We start from the raw sequence: 22,982 nt of genomic DNA, 5'->3' as shown, positions 1-22,982 counted from the left end.
TTTCAACTCGTTCAAAGGCAAGCTGCTGTGCTTTATTTTGTTAAGTTTATGTTGGAAAAGAAACTGAATAAAGATGCATTTATGTTTACCAAACAACAGATAACTTCTTGCTTAGCTTTATTTAATTGTGTCTTTATATGGCACCCCAGCACAAAGTAGTGCATGGTTTGTGCCGGCTGACAGGAAAGGTATGAAAGTAGGTCCACTTTTGCTGAAAGTTTTTATGGGCCAAATCTCTACAGGACAATGAACTTTTAGTGCTTTTTGCTAAAGAGTTTACGTGCTCGTTCAAATCAGATGGAGGGTCTCTGTGAACAGCAGTTTTTCTAACACTAACCAACTTTCCTTTCCCTGTGTAAAGCATCCCCACAGCATGAAGCTGCCACCACCATGTGTCACCATGAGATCTGGTCTTTGATTTCCTTCATATGATTATGTTTGCAAGTAGGCCACAAGACCTAACTTTGGTCTCATCTGACCAAAGTTGGTCACATTCACTGTTTCCTCTACTTTGCAACACATCCATAAATTTGTGTAGGGGCGACAGAGCTGTGGATCTCTGCGCTTCCTCCAATGTTACCATGTGTTGCTTTACTTTTAGGGCTCTTTCTTATCCAGCCTGTCAGCATGAGTAAACAATACCCTTTCCATTTTCAATCGATTCGCTGAAATTTGCTTTAAATGCCTACACAACACGTATTCCTGACCATTCTGCTGTGTTAAAGTGTCTTCATGATGGCGGTTGTTCTCTTAAAGCTCTAACAAACTTTTGAGGCATTCAGAGAACGGCTGAATGTATGGTGAAATTGAATTACACACAACTGACTCACTATCAGTTTACTAATTAGTTTATTTCTGAGGATAGTTGGCATCAGATTTTATATATTTATTTATTTATCTTGGAATAAACCCTCAATGACCCAGAATGTTGTTGCTTGCCTTGACATCACTCCTATACTTCCTTCACTGGCTCCCAGTTTGTTTTAGAGTTGATTTTTAACTTTTAGTGTTCGTTTTTTTTTTTTTTTACTTTTCATGGAATACCTTCTTACTTATGAAATCTTTTACAAGGACATCACCCAGACGAAGCTCTTTGGTCCTCTGACCAACATCTTCAGGAAATCTCCAGATGAAAATCCAAACACTGAGGTGACCATCGTTTGATGGTCCAGAACTATGGAAAAATGCCTGTTTTTTCATGGTTAGAACTGCTTTTAGCACATTGTTGCAGTGAGACACTTTAATGTGTCCCTTTGTTCGTCTGGTTTCTATTCTGTTCTCTATTTTCATTACTGCACTAATGGAAAGCACTTTGGTTCCTGTGTTTAAACAAATAAAATCTGATTGGTTGATGTCAGACTCTTGAAGGCTGAACCCAAACACTCACCAAACCTTTCAGATTTTATGCTGTGTGCCATTTTTACAACCAAATCCGTTCAAAAAACAATAAACGCAAATTAATCTTGTAACTATAGTGTGAAAAAGTTAAGATGCATGGCACAGTATACTTGTATGTTTACGCAAAAAATAATTTTAAGAATTTCCTGGTGTATGACCTAGATCAGGGGTCGGGAACGTATGGCTCACGAGCCAGGTGTGGCTCTTTTGATGATTGCATCTGGCTCGCAGATAAAACATAAAATATTTAATTTAGATGGATTAAAACAAGTTTTTATCCATCCATCGATTTTCCACCGCTCATGTCCTGTTCAGGCTTGCTATTGGCTGCAGGAGCAGTCCATTATTTTAATTGGATGATAATAGCCTACGTTGGCTGTTGCTGGGTAAACAGGTAAATGCCCCCTTTTGAATCAGTCTGCTCGGGCATTAGATCAAAGCTAACCCTTCGACGAAGAAGATGGCGAAATGAAAAAAAGACGAGGAGTATCGTACATTTCAGGACGAATGGACCGAAGAATTTGCCTTTGTGGAGAGAGCAGGTTCTGCGGTGTGTCTAATTTGCAATGACAAAATTGCGTCGATGAAACGGTCGAATGTAAAGCGGCACTTCGACACACGCCATGCTACCTTTGCATCAAAATACCCGGCAGGAGACAGCAGAAAGAAAGCGTGCCAAGAGCTACTGAGCAGCACCATGTTTGGATCTGCGTATGAATGTGAGCGGTCATTCTCACATCTTAACAACATCAAGTCCAACCTACGATCACGTTTAACGGATGAAAGCCTCAACGCTTGCATGAAGCTTAACCTTACCAAGTACCAACCAGACTACAAAGCCATCAGCAAATTCATGCAGCACCAGAAGTCACATTAATGGTGAGTATTATAACAACATTATTTAAAAGAATAAATTCAGAGGCTTATTATACTCACGTTTAGTTGAATTCAGTCTTAAAATATATTATATGGCTCTCACTGAAATAAATTTCCAAATATTTTGCTTTCATGGCTCTCTGAGTCAAAAAGGTTCCCGACCCCTGACCTAGATGATGGGGTTGTAGGCTTTCAGTGGCACATTACTCCTGAACCTGGTGCACATTATATACCTCACTTTCAGATGTTTCTGCCTGATACGATCAACTTGTGGAAAAATCTATTTATTATATGGATTACTGAAGAACATCTGAACCAACTGCTGTTTGTCCTGAAGAGAGAGGCCAGAAATCGACCTGCTACAGTTTTAGAACAGGAACCGGAGTTAAAGGGGCAGTACCGTGTATTTTCCAGGCACATGGTGCCATTTTATAGCACAATCAAGTAACTGTGTTACCAGCTGTTATAAAAAGGCTGCACATATAAAACATGACTTAAGAGAAATTTGACTTTACAATTCAATGACTTTGAATTGGCCTCTGTCTCTTTAAGAGGCACCTACTCTTTCTGACACTCCGCCTTCAGCAGGTCATCACAACACTCACACATCACTTCATTGAGCCTTTAACCACCACTCTTAGGAGTGTTGGCCTGAGAAGTAGTTCCTATAATGAGCTCAGCAGATGCAGAGTTCCATCAGGTGTTTGCTAATTGCTGCTGCTAGTCTGAAGGAGCTGAGTGGGGAAGGTGTGTGGGAGAACAGCTCTGTGAGCAGTAGAAAAGGCAAAGGTTGTCATTGAAGGATTTCTCAAGAATCAAAACAGTACACCCAGTACACCACATAGGCTGTTGTTGAGGGAATAGCATTATAACATTATATAAAGCTAAAAAAAAAAAAAGGTATTTTTTACAGAAATTTTAAAAATGGGTGTTTGAATTGTTCAGACAAACTTTGGTTCAGTCTAAAATCAAAATCATATAACAGGGAAGGTAGACATACACTAGACATGGACTGGGTCATGTTATCACTTAGAATGTAATATGTTTGCTTGATAGAATTTTAACAACAATTTTACATGTTTTATTAAATTCTTTAAAAGAGCGGTGAACAGAAGATCTCTGTGTAGAACTGTGGAATTAAACAGTTTTAAAATAATGAGATCGATACAGAACCTTCAGTGGGTCTTCAGAGAAAAGGTTAATGCGTCTGTTCTTCTCCCATTAACGCAGGCCGCTCCCTACGACTCTGTCTGTCACAGAGCAGGAGGAACACATGAGCTACTAGAGAGACCAACGTGAAAAAGTACGTTTCCTCTCCGACCTGAATCGATGCAGGCAGAGACCAAGACAATGACACGTTTAAAAAGGAGGAAGGAAAATCATTTGGAGGATAAAAGTCAGAATGTGCATCGCTGTGAATCATTACTCCTGCTGATGTCTCATCGGGTTCCTGGACAGACGGGGAAGAAGTGGTCAGGACCTGGATTCAGAACGGAGGCTGAACAAAAAGCCTTGCAAGAAATCCTGTGAATGTTCAGGTTTACTGTAGTACTACATGTTCACACAGCCTATCAGACGTTTACACAGGTTTAAAAAGACAACCTCATTTATATCAGTTTTTTTTTAATTCTGTGTTATACAGTTACTTAAATTTCCTCGATTTTGGTAAAACTATCTTTTAAACAGAATGAGTCGGCCCATTCTTCCTGACAGAACTGCTTTAACTGACGTCCGTGTGTCACAGTTGCGGTAGCGTTCTCCACCTTTTCCCTCTAAATACAACATGGGTCATTTTAGCCTAATGCTTCTTTTTCGTTGTTTCATCAGACCTCAGGACATGCCTGTAAAAATAAATCCCCTTTTGTGCAGTTCCAAACCGTCTCTAACTCTTTGTGCTGTTTTTGAAGTGATGGCTTCCTCCTCACTGAGTGGCCTTTCAGCCCATGCCTGCACAGGACTCACTGACACTCATCTTTATCAAGTCTATTGCTTCTGCTGTCACCCATTATGATCAAATAAGGACAACAGAAGTGAAACACATACTTTTGTTTACTCCCATCCCCTTATTGCTGCCATCCATCTTTCTCCCTGCCAGCCGACCCGTTCCCACCTTTATCACAGCTTCTGTTGCCTTGGAGACATCTCATAGTCTGACATATGGATTAACCCCCCCTTCCATCTCAATTCACTTCTCTTCATCTCTCCAGTCTGTTGCAGGTCCCTCGTTCTCCCTGGAACTCACCGACGGCTCGGACTCAGCTGCCTTCTAGCCACTGACGGTCCGGAGATTTCCTGCCAATCTGCCAGCGAACACAGGACATAGTAACACATGTGACTCATGGTCACAGTGTGAAAGTGCCAAAATAAATTGATATATGTATATGTATATATAAAAAAACATTGTGCAGTATGAATAAAAATCACAAAGGAGGGAGGAAGGGACGCAGTTTGGCAAATGCCAGGACTGTTTGAGTGTCTTGCTTTCTCTGCTTCACTGAACTGGCATTTGGAATGGACACATGCAGGGCAAAGGTCAAAACTGTTGCAACATGAAGCAAATTTGATGGACTCCACAGAAATAAGGTACATTCCTGCGACGGGGAGATGAGAGGAGTAAGTTAGAAGAGTGGAAGGAAAATACAATAATAGCCCAAGAAAGGACAGCACACTGCTGTGAGCACTTCTGATCTGCCTGAAGCCCTAAAATATGGATTACTGGTGTGTGTTATTGCCAGATACAACCTCCTTTTTTTTATAGCATTTCACAGATTAATGGGTTTCATTTTCAGGTGGTAAATTACAGGCCAATACGAGGCAGAAAAAGGAGTAACCGGAGCCTGTATCTTCGTTTCAGAAGTGATACAAGGGCACATTCTGTAAGATAAGTTTGCTTTCAGACTCTGGCAGCATTGAGAAGGTTCTTCATAAAGCTCTGCTTGCTCTCTATCCTCCAGCGGAGAGCAGACCCTCCAGCTAAAGCAGGTTGGTGGCTTAATCAGAGGCGTGAGCTAAGAAAACAAGAGAAAGAAAACCAAGTGTTACTTTCTAGAAGATCAAACTATATCACCATATTCATACTCAAGTTGCTTCTGACTCATGCGTGTGGATTTTTTTTTCTCCCGCCTGTGCAGAGATGAGGGACCGAGTGCTGGGTGTAACCAGGCACAACCTTTTGCTGCCCCCTAGAGGCGTTTAACTGAAACAAAGGAGACGATAATGCTCAAGGAAAAACTAAACAAACAAAAACGAAAGGTAAAGAAATCCAGCCCAACATCAATATGACAGCCAACTTGAGGATGATGACCTTTAAACTTTGTCTCGTCAATAACTGTTTGGAGAGGCAACAAAATGGCTGGATGTGGGATCGTTGCAACAGCAGAGATCACACTGCGTTACAAAAAGATTTAACTGGTTGAGTTAAAGTAGCAAACTTGAAAACTGTTAGTAGAAATTAATTTCTCTTAGCTAATAAAGACGTTTTGGTCTGTGCTGTTTGTGTAGTTCATCCCAGAGGACATTTCTGTCGTACCTCAACCTTTCACTTCTGTATTTATAATACAAAGGAAAAATAAAAACACCAGGTGACAAAAATATTTACAGCACTCAAAATTTAAATGGAACAAGAAGGTACATCTGACAATCCTCACAATTCCCTGACAGTCAAAGAAACAATAAAAACAATGCAAGGCTCAGTTAATCAGAAACACTCTTTTGTAACCACAAGTAGTAATGTCTGCAGACGTCTCAACATCTACTCATACTTTTTTTTATTTCAAATTCAAAAATACTTTATTAATCCCAAAGGAAAATTAAATATAGAAGCACATTTAGAAAACTGTCAAGCCTTCTCTGTTGGCCACATCTGCTGGCATTAACAATGAAGATGTGCGACAAGCCTAGAAATAAATAGAAAAGAAATCAAAAGTTGGATTGTCTAAAATGTTTCAGTGGGAGATTAAGCTGCTGCAATTAAATGTGCATCATAAAGTATTTACATAAATATCCTTAAGTGGGGATGGAAGCTATGTGCTTGGCACTACAAATGCACCCATTATGTGTTTTGCTGAGAACTACGACTAAAAGCCTGGTAAATGTCTGCATGTACCTCAGCATGCTGAAGAAAACAATCTGTTGATACTATAACCTAGAGCTATGCTGATGATCTGAAAAACATCAAATTCAAATTTTACTGTTAAAGTTTGCTCTGCGAGAAGCAAATTGGATCCTTTTACCCAAGTGTTACTTTTAGTAGCCATTATTTTGTGTTTATACTAACAGTTTTTTCAGACTTTAATAATATGGATCAAGATTAAAAAGTGCCATCGCTCCTTCACAGCGTAAAAGTTATATGATCACTGCATACATAGGCACTGTTGCTAATTCAGTTTATTTATAAACAGAATTAAATTGATACAATTATAATTATTGTTTTTCAATCTGAGCATTTGGGTGAAAAAGACTTTTAAAACTTTCAATGAAAATACAAGTTTAACCACTAGTTGGCAGCAAAGCTTCTGGCACGGTCTAGACTAGACATGACGCACTTTCTTGCAAATAACATTTATCAACACAATATGTATGAACCATCACAAACATTTCAGTCCTCCTTCATAAAATGTGTCCTTCAAAGTAAAGCAAAGAGCTAGAATGATAAAAATGATATTTATACAACTCTTACAGCAACTTTTCCAACAGAAACCTCTTGGACAGATTTGTGTGAGTTTTCTTGAGGGACTCTGAGCCTTAAAGCTTCACAAATCTTACCTTTCCTTCCTCAGAGAGTAAAACTTCCTAAAGTGGGGAAAAAAGTGGGGAAAGAACAACAACAAAAAAAAAACATCTAAAATCAGAGACGTTGCTTCGCATGTTCCCTCTCGCCACTCAAAACACAGAAAGCATCAGAAAATCCTTTTAAAGTCTCCACCACCCTGTAGCACGGTGACTGCTGGTACAAGACTCATCATGCACTTTCAGCACCAATACAGTTCTGCTGAGAAGTTTACACACGGTCCCCCTGGCGATAAACACAGTCTATGTGATGCTTCAATTATTTGAGCTGATCCTTTTGCCAATTTAAATCATACAACAAATAACTTTAATACAGTTTTGAAGCACTGGGTGCAAAAGTTTGAATTTGAGCTCAAATCCACACAGACAAAAGTATGCATACAAACTCAAACACGTATAGACACACCATGTGAAACGTTAGGACACCCGTTAAATATTCTGCCCTTTATTAAGTCAAGGCAAGTTTATTTGTGTAGTTTATTTATTTACGTTCAGCAACAAGTAAATGTAAACTTTTGACTCTACGCCTCCAGCAGGGAATCGTTTCTCAATAGCCAAAGGTCCAGACCGTTTGTATGGAGCACAGCGCAGAACAAGGGGCTGGTTTTCATCAGGCTAGCAGACAGCCAACACATTTCCTATTTGTTTGAGCTCTGGGTTTTCCAAAAGCCATAATGTTTGACTTAATCCATTCCAAAACCAATTTTGTTGTGTGGGAGGGGGGCATGATTATTGTCCTAATGGATAATGGCGAGTGGATCTTTTAATCACCTAAATGTTGATGTAAGGTGAATTTGGAGGCAGGTCTATGTTAGAATCAAGTCTATTGACAAAGGTTTTATGTACAAGAAAAGGATTTGACTTTGTTTCACACACTCACAGCCTACAGACTTTAAATATAAACTTAAAATTTAGATGGAATCAAATAAAAGCTTAAAAAAAACAACATGGAGATAACTGAGAAGATTCTTTTTCCCTTCGTTTAAAAGCTGCCATAAGTAACTTTTCTAAAAAAGACTTTTTACATGTTTGTATGGTATGAAACAGATAATTTTAAAAAAGCAGAACTTTTTTTATCCACATTGTAAGGAATTTGTGATTTTCTTTGTTTTATAACCAGAAAAAACATAACTTTGCAAGGACATCTATAGCACTGGAGCTTGACAAACTTCGTTCAGTAGGAGCGAGGGTAAAATGGCTCCCTGAACGGTTCCAGACCTTCTTTAAGAGTTGCGGTTGGGGGATCCTTGAATATCCCAAGCCATTGATTTTCATCTCAGACTGCCAGGTTTGGTCAAACAGTTGAAGCCTGAACACAACAAGTCGCTTAAAGAGCATTATGACTCTAAACACAGATAAAAACTAAATCAGTAATGTCTGAAGCATGCCGACATTTAGCTTGTGGACAGAACATTAAAAAAATTGAAATGAACTTCAGCAAATCATGCCAAAAACAGCAGTCAGAGAATAGCAACGTTGATTAAAGTTGTTTGTTGTATGGCAAAAGGAGAGGGAATTATAAATGTAAACTTCTGACACAAAATGAAAATCCAAAAAGAGGAAAGATCCAATTCTTACATGTCAGAGATTACTCAGGGTTTCACGCATTCATCCCCTTCAGCACCTGCAAAGGAGCACAGGAAATGAAAAGTGAGAGTTAAAAAAAAAATAAAAAAAGACTACAAAAACAAAATATGAACTGTGTTGAAAATAAATAAAATCACCAATATCTAATAAAGAGCTTTATTTCAGAATTTAAATAGATTTACAAACCATAAGAAAAGAAAATATAAACAAGAAAACCAAACATCAAATGATCGTCAAACTATCCACAAGTGCATATCAAGGTAGAGATTGTAAACAGTCCTTTGAAGCCAAAAAGTAAGTACTCCTCCCATCCCCACCTCGTCAGGTTCACTCAATTGGAATACAATTTGTTGGTGGTCGTTTTTCCTGAGGTTCTTAGTTAGTTTTTTTTTTTTAATCAATCAAATGCTGGGTTTCCCCTCATTGGTGTTTCAACCAATCAGAGATCATAAAACTCAGGGGGTGAGTGGGAAGGAAAGATGACTAGAAGAAAAAAGAAAAAACAGTAGTCTTACAAACAACAAATAAATTCCATTCTCCAAAAACGTAATATAGAGTTGGAGACCATTAAAGGTCATAAAATGGGAATCGGTTAGTGATCCAGTATTAATAACTCATTGTGGAGAAAAAGGTTCTTAAAATATTGTGTGCTTTGTCCGTTTGGATTGATACAACATTTTGGTTGATTCTGCTTCAACATTTTACTTCTCCACACTTCCATGAACAAACTTGAGTACGGTAAAACAAAAGAAAAAAAGATCAAGTCAATAATCAAAATACTTATGAAATCTTTGCAACTCATATCAAAATCTGAGGAGACAAAAAAAAAAGTAAAACTAAAACAGAAGTGAACCCTCAGGCCATTCACAATGTGACAGTTTCAGATAAAAATCAATTTCAAGGACCTTTTTACCTTGCACACATTCCCAACCATTAAATCATACCTAAAACCACAAACACCTATCAGCATGCTAGTGAAGAACCAGTGTCCTGCTCATGCTCAGATAAAGACCCATCCTGAACTTCCTTTTCACATTTTTCAGCACATCTTTGAAACGATCTGCGGCTATTCATACAACGGAAACGGTTACAGTACAGTTCAGCTTTTCACTGGAAATACTGCTGGTTGTTAGTGGTGTACAATCTCCAGTCCTCTGCTGGCGCAAAGGAGGCTGAAAACTAACCAATAAGTCTAGAAATTCAACCGACTTTCATTCATTTTTCTGCCCGATCTCAGCTGAGACGACTGGGTTCATTGATTCAGGTGAGTCAAGATGGCTGCAGCCCAGTCCAGCAGTTCAGGGGTAAGAAAGGAACAACAATCCTGCTTGTGCACACAGTCGCCAGTAGGAGGCAAGCTCTGCGAAAGATTGCAATGCAACTCCTCTGCTGTGGACGTCTGTGCTACTCTGAGTGGGAATGACGAACCAACACTGAACATAAAGACGGATCCAGCTGCAAGCGCCACTTAAAAAAAACAAACAAAAAAAAAAAACCCTCAGATCCTTTCCGACTGGAGTTTGGTCTAACTGCTGCAAGGCTCTGCTTTACTGCCACATTGAAAGCACTGCATGCAACACCAACTCAAGCTCTGACTGCATAGATTTGTTTTCATTTTTAAAACAGCACACTGGTAGCATGATCTACATTTGACTCGTGAGTTCAGCTTACACCCCGGATAAATCTAACAGGTGCCTCTATAAATAAGCAGCGAGGTTATCCGACAGAAGTTTGAACCCTTAAGTCAGAGCTTGAATATCACTCTTCTGGTCGAGGCTTGCTCGGACTGGTCACCTAGATCTAGGATAAAGGAAGGCACAAGGAAGTGTGAGTAGCTTGCTGAAATGGATAACTTCCCCGTTCGGAGCAGCCCAAGCCCCGCGGCTTTAAAAGTCAAAGGTGAAAGCGTGTCAGGGCTTTGAACCTCGTGCTAAATGGAGGTCGCGCATAATATGGCTCAAGCAGAACAGTTTGCCTTAATTAGCTTCCTTTGTAGACACGTTCCTGTTTTACAGTGATCTGATCTGTTGCAAAAGAGAGAAACTTGACATCTGTGGAGGAAATAAGTCTCAGGGCTTTAAGAGACTTTTCTGGACATTTTAACAGCTAACAGTGCAGAAGTATTCCTTTACATTTGTCCTGCTGTTTGTGTGTATCATGTGTAACCTCTACTCAGATAACATAATGAAAATGAAAAAGAACATGAAAGAATCCAAAATAACTCTGCTGCTGTGTCGTCAATGACCCAGGCTTTAGTGTGCATTCTGTGATTGCACGCAGCAGACGCTGGACAAGCAGCCTCGTGCCAAGTGTGTCCATTAGCAGGAGGAAGGGGGTTAAAGTTCGGTCCTTGACACGAGAGGGAGGCTTGAGTGTGTGTGGGTACGATCGAGACGTGGTCAGGGGAGGGGGTGGGTGATGTCACAAGGAGGCGTGGTCAGGAGTCCTCTGTGCCAGAGTCATCCTCGTCATAGCAACAGTCCTCATTGTCTTCCTCCTCATCTTCGTCCAGCTCCTCATCGTCATAGTAGTCGTCGTATAAGAGGTTGGAGCCGTCGTCTGTGGGTGGGACTTGAGTGCGGACGCAGTATTCGTCCAAGGTGGTGGGAACTTTGACGCCGTCCCGCTCCGCATCCGCTTTGGTCGACAGCACCTGTTTCCTTTGAAATGGGGGGGGAGGAACAAAAGCTTTGAGCCGGCACTGTGCAGCAAGCTTTGGTTTGAATGACGCTGCGTGTTCTCCCCTCCCGATACCTTATAATCTCGATGTATTCTCTGTCTTTCCCCTTGCTGTCCCTCCATTTGCGGTACATCACAGAGGCGTCCACGTTGGCTGGGGAGAATGTGTTGGGTTCGTTCAGCAGCGAGATGACGCTGAGCAGGATGGTCCTGGGGAACAGGCAGAGGAGGAGGATTAACATGCAGAAAAGTAATGCAGAATGAGTAAAAAACTGAGACGAAGAGGACAGAGAGGTAAAACAAGACAAAAAAAACGCATAACAGGACTAAACAAATAAACAGCAACAAAGAACAAGCAGGAGATTTTAGCTCATACAGCCTCTCGTTAGAGATGGTAATCGGTCATCAGCAGCCTGTACAGCACAGAGCCAGAATTATGTAAAACACTATTTTTCTGCAAGGTAGTTAGAAATTATGTCTGAACTAAGTGGAAAAAATACAAGAGCTAAAGATTGTTAAAACCTCAAAATAATTCAACCATAAATCATCTAAAATATTGGAGCATATTTATGCAGTTTTGGATGAATTTGGCTTTTAATCTGCTACAGATTGATTAGAAGGGGACTAAAATTTTAATTGATAGCGTTACCTTCTATAAATATCTCTTTAGCCAACTGTAAGTCAGATGATGTGACAGGTTTATTTTAAAAGAACCCCGACTTCTCCGGGCACTACAGTCAACCAGTCTCACCCCACCAATGAGTTTGTATTCAACAATTCCTCACAAGTATATCAAAGTAAAAACATGCAGGTAAGATTTTAGTTCTGTAGCCATAGAAGCTGCCACCAGCACAAAATATCTTATTTAGAAGAGATCAGCATCAGGTCCTTCATTTTAAACCAACTAATGTGTTTTGTTTTAATCATCATTCATGAGTAACTTATTCTTTTGATATATAACCTGTTAGTCATGTAACAGGAAAGTTAACCATTTATTTTTGCCAAATAGGCAGTTTTAGGTTTAAATATTTAACTAACAAAAATATGTTCTGTTGAAAGAAATTTCATGAGTTTATTTCTTGCATCTGAGGATTACCTGACATTCTGCGTGGGGTTCCACCTCTCTGAAGGGAGTTCTCCACTCTGAGGATCGTCCACCGGTGGATGTAGGATAGAAATGCACACGTCTCCATTCTGCAAAGAAAGTAGCACACAGCTTGCTTACACAAATAATTTAACTATTCAGAGAATGCAATTGAAGAAAATATTTTTTTCTTAGCTTGTTTATTTCTAAAGACCTTGAGCTAATTTCTCTGTAGAGACGCAGCCTTACAGTGGTGATTCTCTTGACTTATTGTGCAATATGAGGGGCTGCAGCCTTAGAGCACAGGGAGTGTAGACATGAGTCAATACATTTGAAGCATTGAAAACCAATCTGTGATAATGCATAGAATATCAGTCAGCAAATAGAGCATCTTTTTACATCTGTCAGAAACAATTTAGGCTGTATTTCCAAGTTTTTGTCGCTATTCCCAGTTATGCTATGCTATCCTGTTTAACATGAAACCCTTCTGCCAATCCCCAGCGTGGCTTTTCAGTGCTGCAGAAATACAGAATTTCAATCAGATTTAAGAAGAACACTGACTTCACTATTACCGAGTAATAAAGAAGATAAAGAGCATAATTCGAAGTGGAGTTCACAAACTGTAAAAACAAAATAAATGTAATATTCATTACCTCATAGATGTTGGGATGCCACATTTTGGTGAGGAAGCGAAAGGCAGGTGGAGAGTACGGATAATCAATAGGAAACTTGATCCGAGCCTGAGGACGAGACAAGAAACATCGGTGATGTGACAGGAAGTTCAGTTATCCTTCTTTGCCGACATCAAGTAAATCACAAGTACTTCCAGAATCCAGACAGAAGAATTTTGGGAAACTTTTCCAACCAGCTGAGGTGGGCTGACCTGCACAAAATATTGAACTACAGTTTGCATAAAAAAATAATTTTAAAAAAAGTGTACAATATCTCAATCAAAATGAACTGATTTGAGGCTATATTTGGTGGATTGCTCTAAAGCATCTGCAATCTGCATGATGATATATTTGGCCATTTGGGTAGAGCCTACCATCCTAAAGTTCATGAAGAGCGCTTAGGACATTGTAACTAAGGTAAAAATCCAGAGCAATATTTAGCTTTAATTGCAGGTTTGATTGGAATAATTTTTCCTTCATTAAAAAGAAACCACTTTCTTAAAATTGCTGCTTACATCAGGATTTTGATTTTATTTGCCTTAATCCTTCAAAAATGTACAAAGACAGCCATATAAGTGCACATTTAGAAACACTTATCCAGCAGTCAGAACAAAAGGATTCAATCTGTTTTCTTGTCAAACTACAAAAACTAGAGTCAACAAAAGGCTGCTGAAATACTCTTGAATATGTTGCCAGTCACCTCCAACAGCAACTTAGAGAAAAAACAAAAATAGTAACTGTGGAGTCACTGTAAGCCACTCCAAGGTGGCTGCACACGGAGGAGCTAACGACGGTAATGGAATACGGTGTGGAGGAAGGGAGAGATGGAGGCTCGCACAGCGTGTGGAGCTCAGGGAAACAGCGGTGACTGGGAGGAGGGGAGCTTGGTCCACATAAAGACGGCTCAAAACAATCCACTACTCGCATTCATGTTCTGCTATTATATGTCCCAACAGTGAAGCACTGCCACATGAACAAGTAATGTGGAGAACCAGTGTGCAGAGAGCCCCCCTCACCCTTTCCTCTACACAAACAGTGTCAGGAGAGACGGGCACAGCAGGGGATCATCCACCAATTGGACCGATTACACGTATGCACAGAACGCAGCAGGAACCGTTCTGCTGATACCCATGTCAGATTCACACACACAGCTGCCTACATTTGTTGATTTAGCATGGTCAGATGGCGTGTGTGGGCGTGTGTGTGTGTGTCGGGGGGTGAAAACAAGTGAGTAGAGGGGGTTGGGTTATATTTATATATAATAAGGTTTTAGCCTTCTTTGACTGTGTTGCATAACTTAAGCCAAATTAAGGCAAAAATCTAATTCAGCAGCTCTACAAGTGTGACTAAAACTCTGTGTGTATGCATGTCCTGATCCAGGCAGTGTACAGTAAAATATAAACATTTGGCATATATTACATAAAGGGGATCAACAATCAGGAGAAATAATCTGCTCTTCCTCATGAAACAGCAGTAGAGAGAAAATGCTGACATGATCACAAATAGGGAAAACATTAAATCCCTGGCTCTGACTGGTCTTGGCAGAAAGCTGGCCGACAGGCAGAAGCCAGGGTTCAAGGCAACACTGAACACATTAGAGGCTGGCAGCAATGCAGCAAAGAGGGGAGAGCCTGCAGGGGAGGCGGACAAAAACTGTACAGCAGCAGGGACTGTTGCTGGATGGTGGTCTTCGAAAACAAAAACAGTCCAAGAATTAATAGTTTGTCTAGACACTAGCAAACACACATAAAAAAGTAATCAAATTTAACCACCTAACTTTCTGTTCTAAATGTTTTAATACAAAGAGCTTAGGTGAATTTATATTCAATATTTTACATATTTGCCTCTTTTTGGTCAACAAATCAAGCCCCAATTTCCTCAGACAATAAGAAAAGAAACAGCCAAGTGCATTAAATGCCAGAAGTCCTACACAACTGTCTACTGAAGGGCAAAGTGAGTTTTTCTGTATTTATTTGTGCATCAGTGAGTAAACTTATTTTTGTAGATACCTGTTCATAGAAGAGCCAATATCTCACTCTTTTGGCTTCTTTCTGGAAATGCCTGTGCACATTTACACAGTGCGTCTTGTGAAAAAGGCCTCATTCATCACAACCCCGCCAGACTAAACGCAAGCAAACACTGTGTAAAGTGGAGAAATGCAGTGGTGCAAAAATGATTCCTTTAAGTACTAGAGTTTTCTCTAGTTTGTGTTTTCTTTCATCCTTCCTACAAAATATAAGTTTCTATCATTTTAGGTTTTAATAATTCTCATGCCCAGCAGACACTAAGACTGATTGAGATGGTGTAAAGAAGCTAAGAGCGCAACAGGCAGCCTACTTGGCTCATTTGTTTTACACAACGCTATGGAATTTGTATTTGCTTCCTCGGTACTTGGCAAACAGGATAGGAAACAAAAAAATAATAAAAAATACAGTTTTAGATATAAAACAAGGGCTTCTGCGTGTTTGTCGAACATGCATAATCTGCATACATATTTTCCTTAATAGGCAACCACTACTTTCATTGAGAAATCCCCTTGAATGAGCCTTCAAAAGAATAAAACCAACATGAACTTGTTCAGAAACTTAACCCTATCTGTTGGACTGAGCCACATGCCTTGAATCTTTAACCCTAAGACCATGTTTCCAGTCCATCACTGTTCCTGCTTTACTCTACCTTAGATGGATAAAGACCACTACAGACAAGGAACCAGTCACTACAATTCAACCTTCACCACACTGCTCAAGTCACGTTTGTCCACTCTTGCTTAATACGGCCAACCCACTAACAGGTGCTATTATGAACTACTAAAGGTTTACCCCACCTTTCACCCAATGACTGCTGAAGATAGAAAGGATATAGACAATAGCTTGATAATGAGTATTATTAACTTTTGATCTCTATGGTAATAATGTCACTACCTGATCAATATATATGGCCACATATTGATCAGTTGTTTAGCGTTCTATTCCCTTTATGCTGCAAGGTGTGCAGCTGGAATGGTCAAACAAAGATTGTGAAATCAATAGACAGAGAGGCAGAACCAATGAACCTGTAGGCAAGAATCACAGCTAGACACACAAACAGCATACAGTGAAGAGGCATGAAGGAAGACAAATGTTTAGAAAGATACATGTACCCAGACATACACACATGCACACAAAGCCCCAACCCCCAAAACTAAATGTAAATATTGTTTTTATTCCAAAATTTGTCAACTTACTTAAAGTTTTAAAAATTTTACAATTGCTAAACTGTGAAATAGTAAAATTCTTATGTTGGACAAAAAGAAATCCAAACATAATGCTAATAATTATTCTTTTTTTATGCAACTTTTTTATACATGTTGCATAAAAAAACACCTTAATTGTTGACCTACTTAAGAAAGAGTGCATCCAGGATTCAACCACTTATGCATCTCAGGGTTAAAAATCAGAGCAGCATACATGAGAGAAGCCAATTTGCTGACAAACATTCAAAAACAAGATTCAGAAAAGATTTTTTCTACTAATGCTACTAGGAATCCAGAATGTGAGCTTAGTTGGATCATTCTATGAAAATCTTTCCTGGACTGTGACCTAAAAAACTGCCTCGAGTACAAAACAAGAATGAGACAGAGAACACACCCACACTCTGAAAAATGGCAGCAAGGAAGAGTAAAGCAGGTCAATGAAGAGACCCTGAGAGGAACAACTCATTCTGTTCTCCTGCACCTCTTCAAGGTCTCTACAGACCTTAACCACACACACACACTGCTTATGGTCATCCCCAATGACAGAGGAAAACGGACCTTGAGGAGAGAGAAGAGCTAATGTCAAGCACACATGTTCCAGAGTGTACAGTATAGCTAATCAAACAGGCTTCCAACTCGTTATCTAAATTCTAAAAACAAAGAAGTAAAAAAAAATTAAGTTGAACTGACGGTCAGAAGGGTTTTTATGACATTGAACTGCACAAACAGCCATTTTTCAGAGATACGATTATCACACAGCTAGCCTAAACAGGAAAGAAACAAAAACACTGCCAGTGCTTCGGGGGACAATTATAACTAGCTGGGGCCTCACACTCACCCCTGCCTGCACCAAGCTCTGCTTTCTAATGGTAGGGGGCTGCACTGTGAGGAAGGGATCTGTCTGCTCTTGAGTGAGCCATTTCAGTATTCCTTCCTTTTTCCTCGGCCCTGCTCTTGTTTCGCCGTAACACAGCCAGAGGGGGAAACATGACTCTGGAAACTCTGCCCAGCCGATCCTCGTGCAGCTGGGCAGGGTCGTCTTGCCTGTACCCGTCCCTTGACTGCTGCTGAAGAAGAAAGCAAGCTAAGACGAAACAAAGACAACTGTTTGACAGGAAAGGGTGGCTGTTGGGTAATTATTAGAGCTTGCCATTATCAGCCAAACCAAATACTCTTCTCTTATGTTGTTAACACATGTATATGATGTAAAAAAAGTAACACATCATTGTGATAAAAGATTTTCCGTATACAGTGCGAGATGTTGAAACCTCTCAATGCTCGAAAAAGAACACGCACTTTTCTTAACTTCACTCTACAATAGACCCGGGCCGCTCAGCCATGTCCTGGACGGCTGATCAATAAGAGAAACTGAAAATAAACATACAAAAACTGTAAAATTCATTACCAATCTAGATACACTGCTTTGTTTCGGAAAAAAAAAAACTTTTGTGGAGGAGACTGCTATCATTTCCTTTTTTGGTAGCCACAATAGCTCCTCAGGTGCTATGTTATGTTTCGTCATGACACATGCACCTCATGACGCATGTACCATCTGACACACGTGGGGGCTCTGCGCTACTAGGAGCTAAAGCAATGGCGGAAAAGTTCTAGTCGACATTTTCTGTACTTAACAGCCATTTGTGTGTGTATAATGTTTGTCAATAAAATAGGGGCTTCAAGAAAGAGTTGGGACACTTCTTTTTTTTTCCATTTGAATCGTGTTATTTGATGACAGGGAGCAAAAGATGGAGAGGCAGAAAAAAATGTTTTCGGGAGCACGAAACAACAAATGGAAGAGTGACGAGAATGAAGATGTAGAGATTTTCAAAGTGGTTTAAAAACAAGAGTCAAGTTATGCCAGTGTATGAAGAGGAGGCGAGGAAATATTCAGGTCAGCTGAAATTACTTCTAGTAAAGTGAATATATTTACAATATAACAGAGAAGGAAAAAAGAAACCTGTTTGTGGTTATTTTGTTGTTCAGACAGTAGCTAATCATGTGTTTAACTAGATGGTTAATCATGAAACAGACAATGAACTTGGCAGTGACACACTTGAGTTTAAATATCTTTACACCACAGTAATGTTGAGATTTATCTGATAAGTCTGATCAGACAAGTATCCAGTAACTGTTATCCAACAAGTATATCATTTAAAACTAAATTTTAATACTTTTTCATGTGGTTTGACTTTTTTTTTTTAACATACTTAACACAAACATTGTCATTCAGCTGTGATGATGGAGAAGGAAAGAGAGACAGGCAAGGCAAGGCAACAGGTTTGTCTAATATTAGCTGGAAGTGTAGAACAGCCACTTAATTCCAGGTGATTCATCAGTTCAGTAGCATTGTTTGTCATTTGATTAAAACTATTGAAGTGCAGAATAAAAACTTGAACCAGTTAGCAGACATCTCTACTGGAAACAGTGTTGCACAATTTATTTCAATTGATGCTATTCTTGACAAATGGGATTGTTAAATTGTTACATGTTGTGCAAATGCAATGTCAAGTTTTTCCAATATTGTGCAGCCCTTGTGAGAATGATTTGTTGCTTTCAGAGATACACAAATCAGTGGGCAAGAGATCAGAATTAGTCATTTTTTTCTTGATCAGTATGTCAAATATTTATCCAGTTTAAAGCCGTAGCAGTTTTTCCACTCAACAGAACTATTCTTATTTTTACCTGAAGAGCGTATTGTTATCTGACAAGAAACATTTCCATTTACGAACCTTGAAACATTCAAATCAATCACCACCTGGGGTAGCATGCTTGTACTACAAGAGTAGCCAAGTCAGCCGGTGTGCCCTGTACATGTCCCAGGATCACTGCCAGCTATGAAACAAAATTGTCCTCTGCCTGTAATCAGACACTTGGAGCAAGGGGTGGATGATTGGGGATACCTCATGTGACAAGGCAGAAGACGAACAGAAACCTGAGATGTGTCTGCTGCGCACAGCGAACGTTTAGAGGAGCACCTGAAACCTGCAGGCCAACGGCCAGTTTATAATCCTAATGCCCCAGTCACCGTGCACACAGCCCAGTTACCTAATCAGGATTGAATGATATTATAATATGTCTCAATCCACTGTGTGGCCTACAGTGACGGTGCGGTTGAAAGCAACACCCACTGAGAAAAAAGACAAACGCTGACTCAGCCAGGTTTCATTAGTATCTGCCCCTTTTCAGTTGAGCAAGGTAACCCGGCCAAAAACATTTTCTCTCCTCCTGCCTGTTAGAGTAGGGCAAACTGGTTGGATGGAAACCCAGACAAGAACAATGAGTCATAACCATGCAGTGGATTTCACAGTCGGGATGTGCATTCCTGTCCCGACAAAGGAATCCTGTAGCACCCACACCGACACACAGAAACACCGTCCCCAGAGGCACAGGGGCCCTCTGCTTGTGTTCACAGGCTCCACAAAAAAAACAGAGGCGGACTGAGCGTACTTCTCAAGTACTGGAATTACTCAATCCCAAACAGCTGAAGGGGTGTTTTCACAAAAACAGATCCATCAGACTAAGTTGGACACTGCAAACACAGCCATTACAGCAGTAGTTTAAATTTAAATCTTCTGCTGATTCACTCATGTAATAATGTTTTCAAACTTGGGCTGTTTCACCAGATTAATAAAGGGCCATCATGTTTAATTTAGCATCAGTGCAAAGTTTCAGCCAGAAACAGAATATGATAATCTTTTTGCTGTTGAATCTATAGTTGATGATCATGTTATTTATTAAGTTTGAGATGAATTGACAGAAAGCTGTTTGTTATGGCAACACCTTTTACAAAGTAGGTGTGTAGCTTTCAGTGGGATTTAAAGTGAGTCAGCTATTGTAATTAGCTTCAACTGTTGGGTTACAGAGTACATAAACAGGGTGTCAACTTTGAATACTCAGACAGATAGAGTATCTTTCAAGAAACATATTTGATAAGTTGATCACTATCGAAAACATAAGCAGAGGAAGAACATCTGTTTAAGGTCTTTACTCTCGAAGGAGGAAGTATGTCAGCTAACAAAGTTATTTGTCACACAGAAGGGGAAAATCTGAACGGATCATGTATGCATAAAACTGGGACCATTTGGTAGGAAGTGAATCTGAATCAGAAAATGAGCAGCCTATCCTTCTCAAGGCTTCAGTTAAAATGAACACAAAGAAAGTGATTGAATCAGTTAGTGAGCTGACAAGTTTATCTACTGGGTACAGCATAAAGAACAGTAGAGGACAGATAACGCAATCAGATGAAAAAACAAGTATGATTAGGTCTGATTGCACATGAAAACAATCCAGATGGACTTGCAAGGTTACAGTTTTAAAGGATGAGCCAAAGCAAGACATTGGTGATGTTTTGAGAGAGATTCATTTTCACCAGACCAAATATAAACTCTTACAAAGAGAAAATTCTTTAAAAGTGGATGTGTTGACAATGCATTGATATTTTTGTTTAAGTCACTTGGTTTGCCCAGTTTTACCCTAAGAGGTATGTTCAATAAACCATGAACATTTCTTCAAACAGGTGAAAATACTGTATTACAATTAACTTATTAGTAAAACTAAACTGAGTAATAGCTGTGTTATGATGGAAGACCTTCAGAGATTTAGGTCTTTTAAATGATTTTCAGAAACAACCCAGTAGTTCATGTTTTCAGGTAAATACATAAAAGACATGCACCGATTAATTGGCAAGCGATCAGCTTTAGCTGATAATCAGCAGGTCAGGGGCTAAATTATATTGTTTTATATTCACTAAAAGAACTGCCTCTATGTTTGGTCTATAAATCCATAACCAACAAAGTCTACTTGGATGGACTTTCAGTTTGGTAAATGATTAGAGTTTGATTAAAAAAAAAGAAGAAGAAGTTGGGTTGGTGGATTGAGAAATACTACCTGTAGTTCACAGTTATCAATTTTAGTTCCTGGAAAAAAAAAATAGAAATGGGTCAAAATAACCCTTCCAAGAAAACCAGAAAATGATACCAGTAAGGACAAAAATCCAGTGCATCACTCACAACAAACCACAGTTTTAGCCTCTGCAAAACTGAGTGTACACGTTTTAAAAATCTGTAACTTCATTAATATATATTCTCTTTAATATTCAAATAAAATAATCTGTTTTGTGATAAAACTATTGGAAATGTTTGCCGGCATACCTAATGTAAATATCTGGATGGTTTGCTTTGACGATGAATACTGATTTTGTTCCTGCATATGTGTAATTTGTGGCATCGATTTTCATTTACAAACTGCAAATGCTGACTATGAAAAAATGAAATGCATTTAAAGGTCTTTGACATACTAAAATTTGAAATAGATCTTTGCTGAACTTATTGCTGTGTAGTTAAAGCCATTTTGAGGAATAGGGAACAATGTTTCACAAGTTAAATGTACATTGATGCTAAAGTAATCCTGATTACATCAGATTGGTGTGCTTAAACTGATTAGGTTATAATATTGCCAGGTAAACTGGCTACATTTCAAAGTAAAGCAACCAGGGTTGTGCTGAGCACAAAGGAGATGATTGAATTAGTTAGGAGCGTCCCATTGAGGCGGGTGTACATCACAGCCTTTTGTTCCACAGTAAAGGTATCAATCATATCCCGACTGTAACTGTAAGGGTCGATAAATATGAATTTTCTGAGAAAGATTAGCCACAAGAAGGAACTTCTTTAGAAGTAAGCACTCACCATCAGACCTGAAGACATCTGACTGAGCAGAGTTGGTTTAAAGTTGAACAAAGAGCTGTGTTGTATCACAGCAACGATGAAACAGGAAACAACTACTAATTAAACAATGAGTTCACAGTAATAACTTTAACATGCTTATGTTGGGAACTGGTACATAAAAGGTGAAGCCAACAAGAGTGCTGCTCCTTGTGTGGGAAAGGTAGGAAAATTAAAATTCGCCGAAGAACAATAGATGTGAAGCTAGCTAACGTTAGCCACTCACCTTAAAATAACCACCCTCGTAGTGCGTGTTTGGGGGTCCGAATATCGCCACTTCCCAGTTGTACATGTCCGACTCGTCCACCAAAGTTATCTTGAATCCCTCCACCGGTTCATCCTGGAGGCTCTTCATCTCCAGCATCAGTGCTTTTTGTGAACTGGCTACATGGTGCCCATGCTGAGCCATATTCCACAACGAATAATATTAATATATTTCGGCAACCCACTGCCAACTATGCCTGCGAAGGACAAAGCTAGGTCGGTGGGAACAACGGCTACCAACGGAACAACGAAGCCCCCCGAGCGTGTTAGTGAACGTTGGTTTCCGTTGGTTGTTCGGGGAAAGAAAGGGGAAATAAAAAAAAAAAACAGGCTCTAAAAAACCGCGACGAGTGGGCTTTATTTGGCCACAGCTGGAGCGCCTTCTTCCTCTCTTGTTGTGAAGGTTCCCGGGGAGCTCAGCACATTCTAAATAAACCTGCTCCAATCAAGTCAGACACTATGTTTGCCTCATTTCCGGTTACGATTTTTCAAAATAAAGCTTAAACATCTGATTTACTGTAGTCATCCAAGTTCTGCCCCGCCTCACCCGGAACTGTAGCTGGAGATAGGCACCAGCACCTCCCGACCCGACTAGGGACAGGGGTGTAAGAAAATGGATGGATGGATCCAAGTTCTGAAGCAACAAAGCAGGTCTCTAGACCCGTCATGCTATGACCTCTGTT

At 39.7% G+C, this 22,982-nt stretch overlaps 1 protein-coding gene and 1 long non-coding RNA gene across 2 annotated transcripts; one reads left to right on the top strand and one right to left on the bottom strand.

Annotated features, from left to right (window-relative positions):
• The first annotated feature begins 345 nt into the window (after positions 1-345).
• On the top strand, positions 346-4,709 carry LOC116725477 (uncharacterized). The gene is made up of 3 exons (XR_004340409.1): positions 346-2,277; positions 3,505-3,577; positions 4,482-4,709. It is a non-coding gene; the product is annotated as an uncharacterized LOC116725477 (long non-coding RNA).
• A 4,082-nt stretch (positions 4,710-8,791) lies between these two features.
• On the bottom strand, positions 8,792-22,719 carry cdc34a (cell division cycle 34 homolog (S. cerevisiae) a). The gene is made up of 5 exons (XM_032571548.1): positions 22,262-22,719; positions 13,066-13,152; positions 12,425-12,522; positions 11,404-11,538; positions 8,792-11,309 (listed from the first exon to the last, which is right to left on the bottom strand). Exons 1-5 carry the CDS (start codon positions 22,442-22,444, stop codon positions 11,087-11,089), a joined length of 726 nt encoding a protein of 241 aa, XP_032427439.1. The 5' UTR covers positions 22,445-22,719; the 3' UTR covers positions 8,792-11,086.
• Between the last annotated feature and the right edge of the window lie 263 nt (positions 22,720-22,982).

This window comes from Xiphophorus hellerii, chromosome 9, assembly GCF_003331165.1.
Source record: "Xiphophorus hellerii strain 12219 chromosome 9, Xiphophorus_hellerii-4.1, whole genome shotgun sequence".
NCBI classification, from domain to species: Eukaryota; Metazoa; Chordata; class Actinopteri; order Cyprinodontiformes; family Poeciliidae; genus Xiphophorus; species Xiphophorus hellerii.
This window is presented reverse-complemented; position numbering and strand designations above follow the sequence as displayed.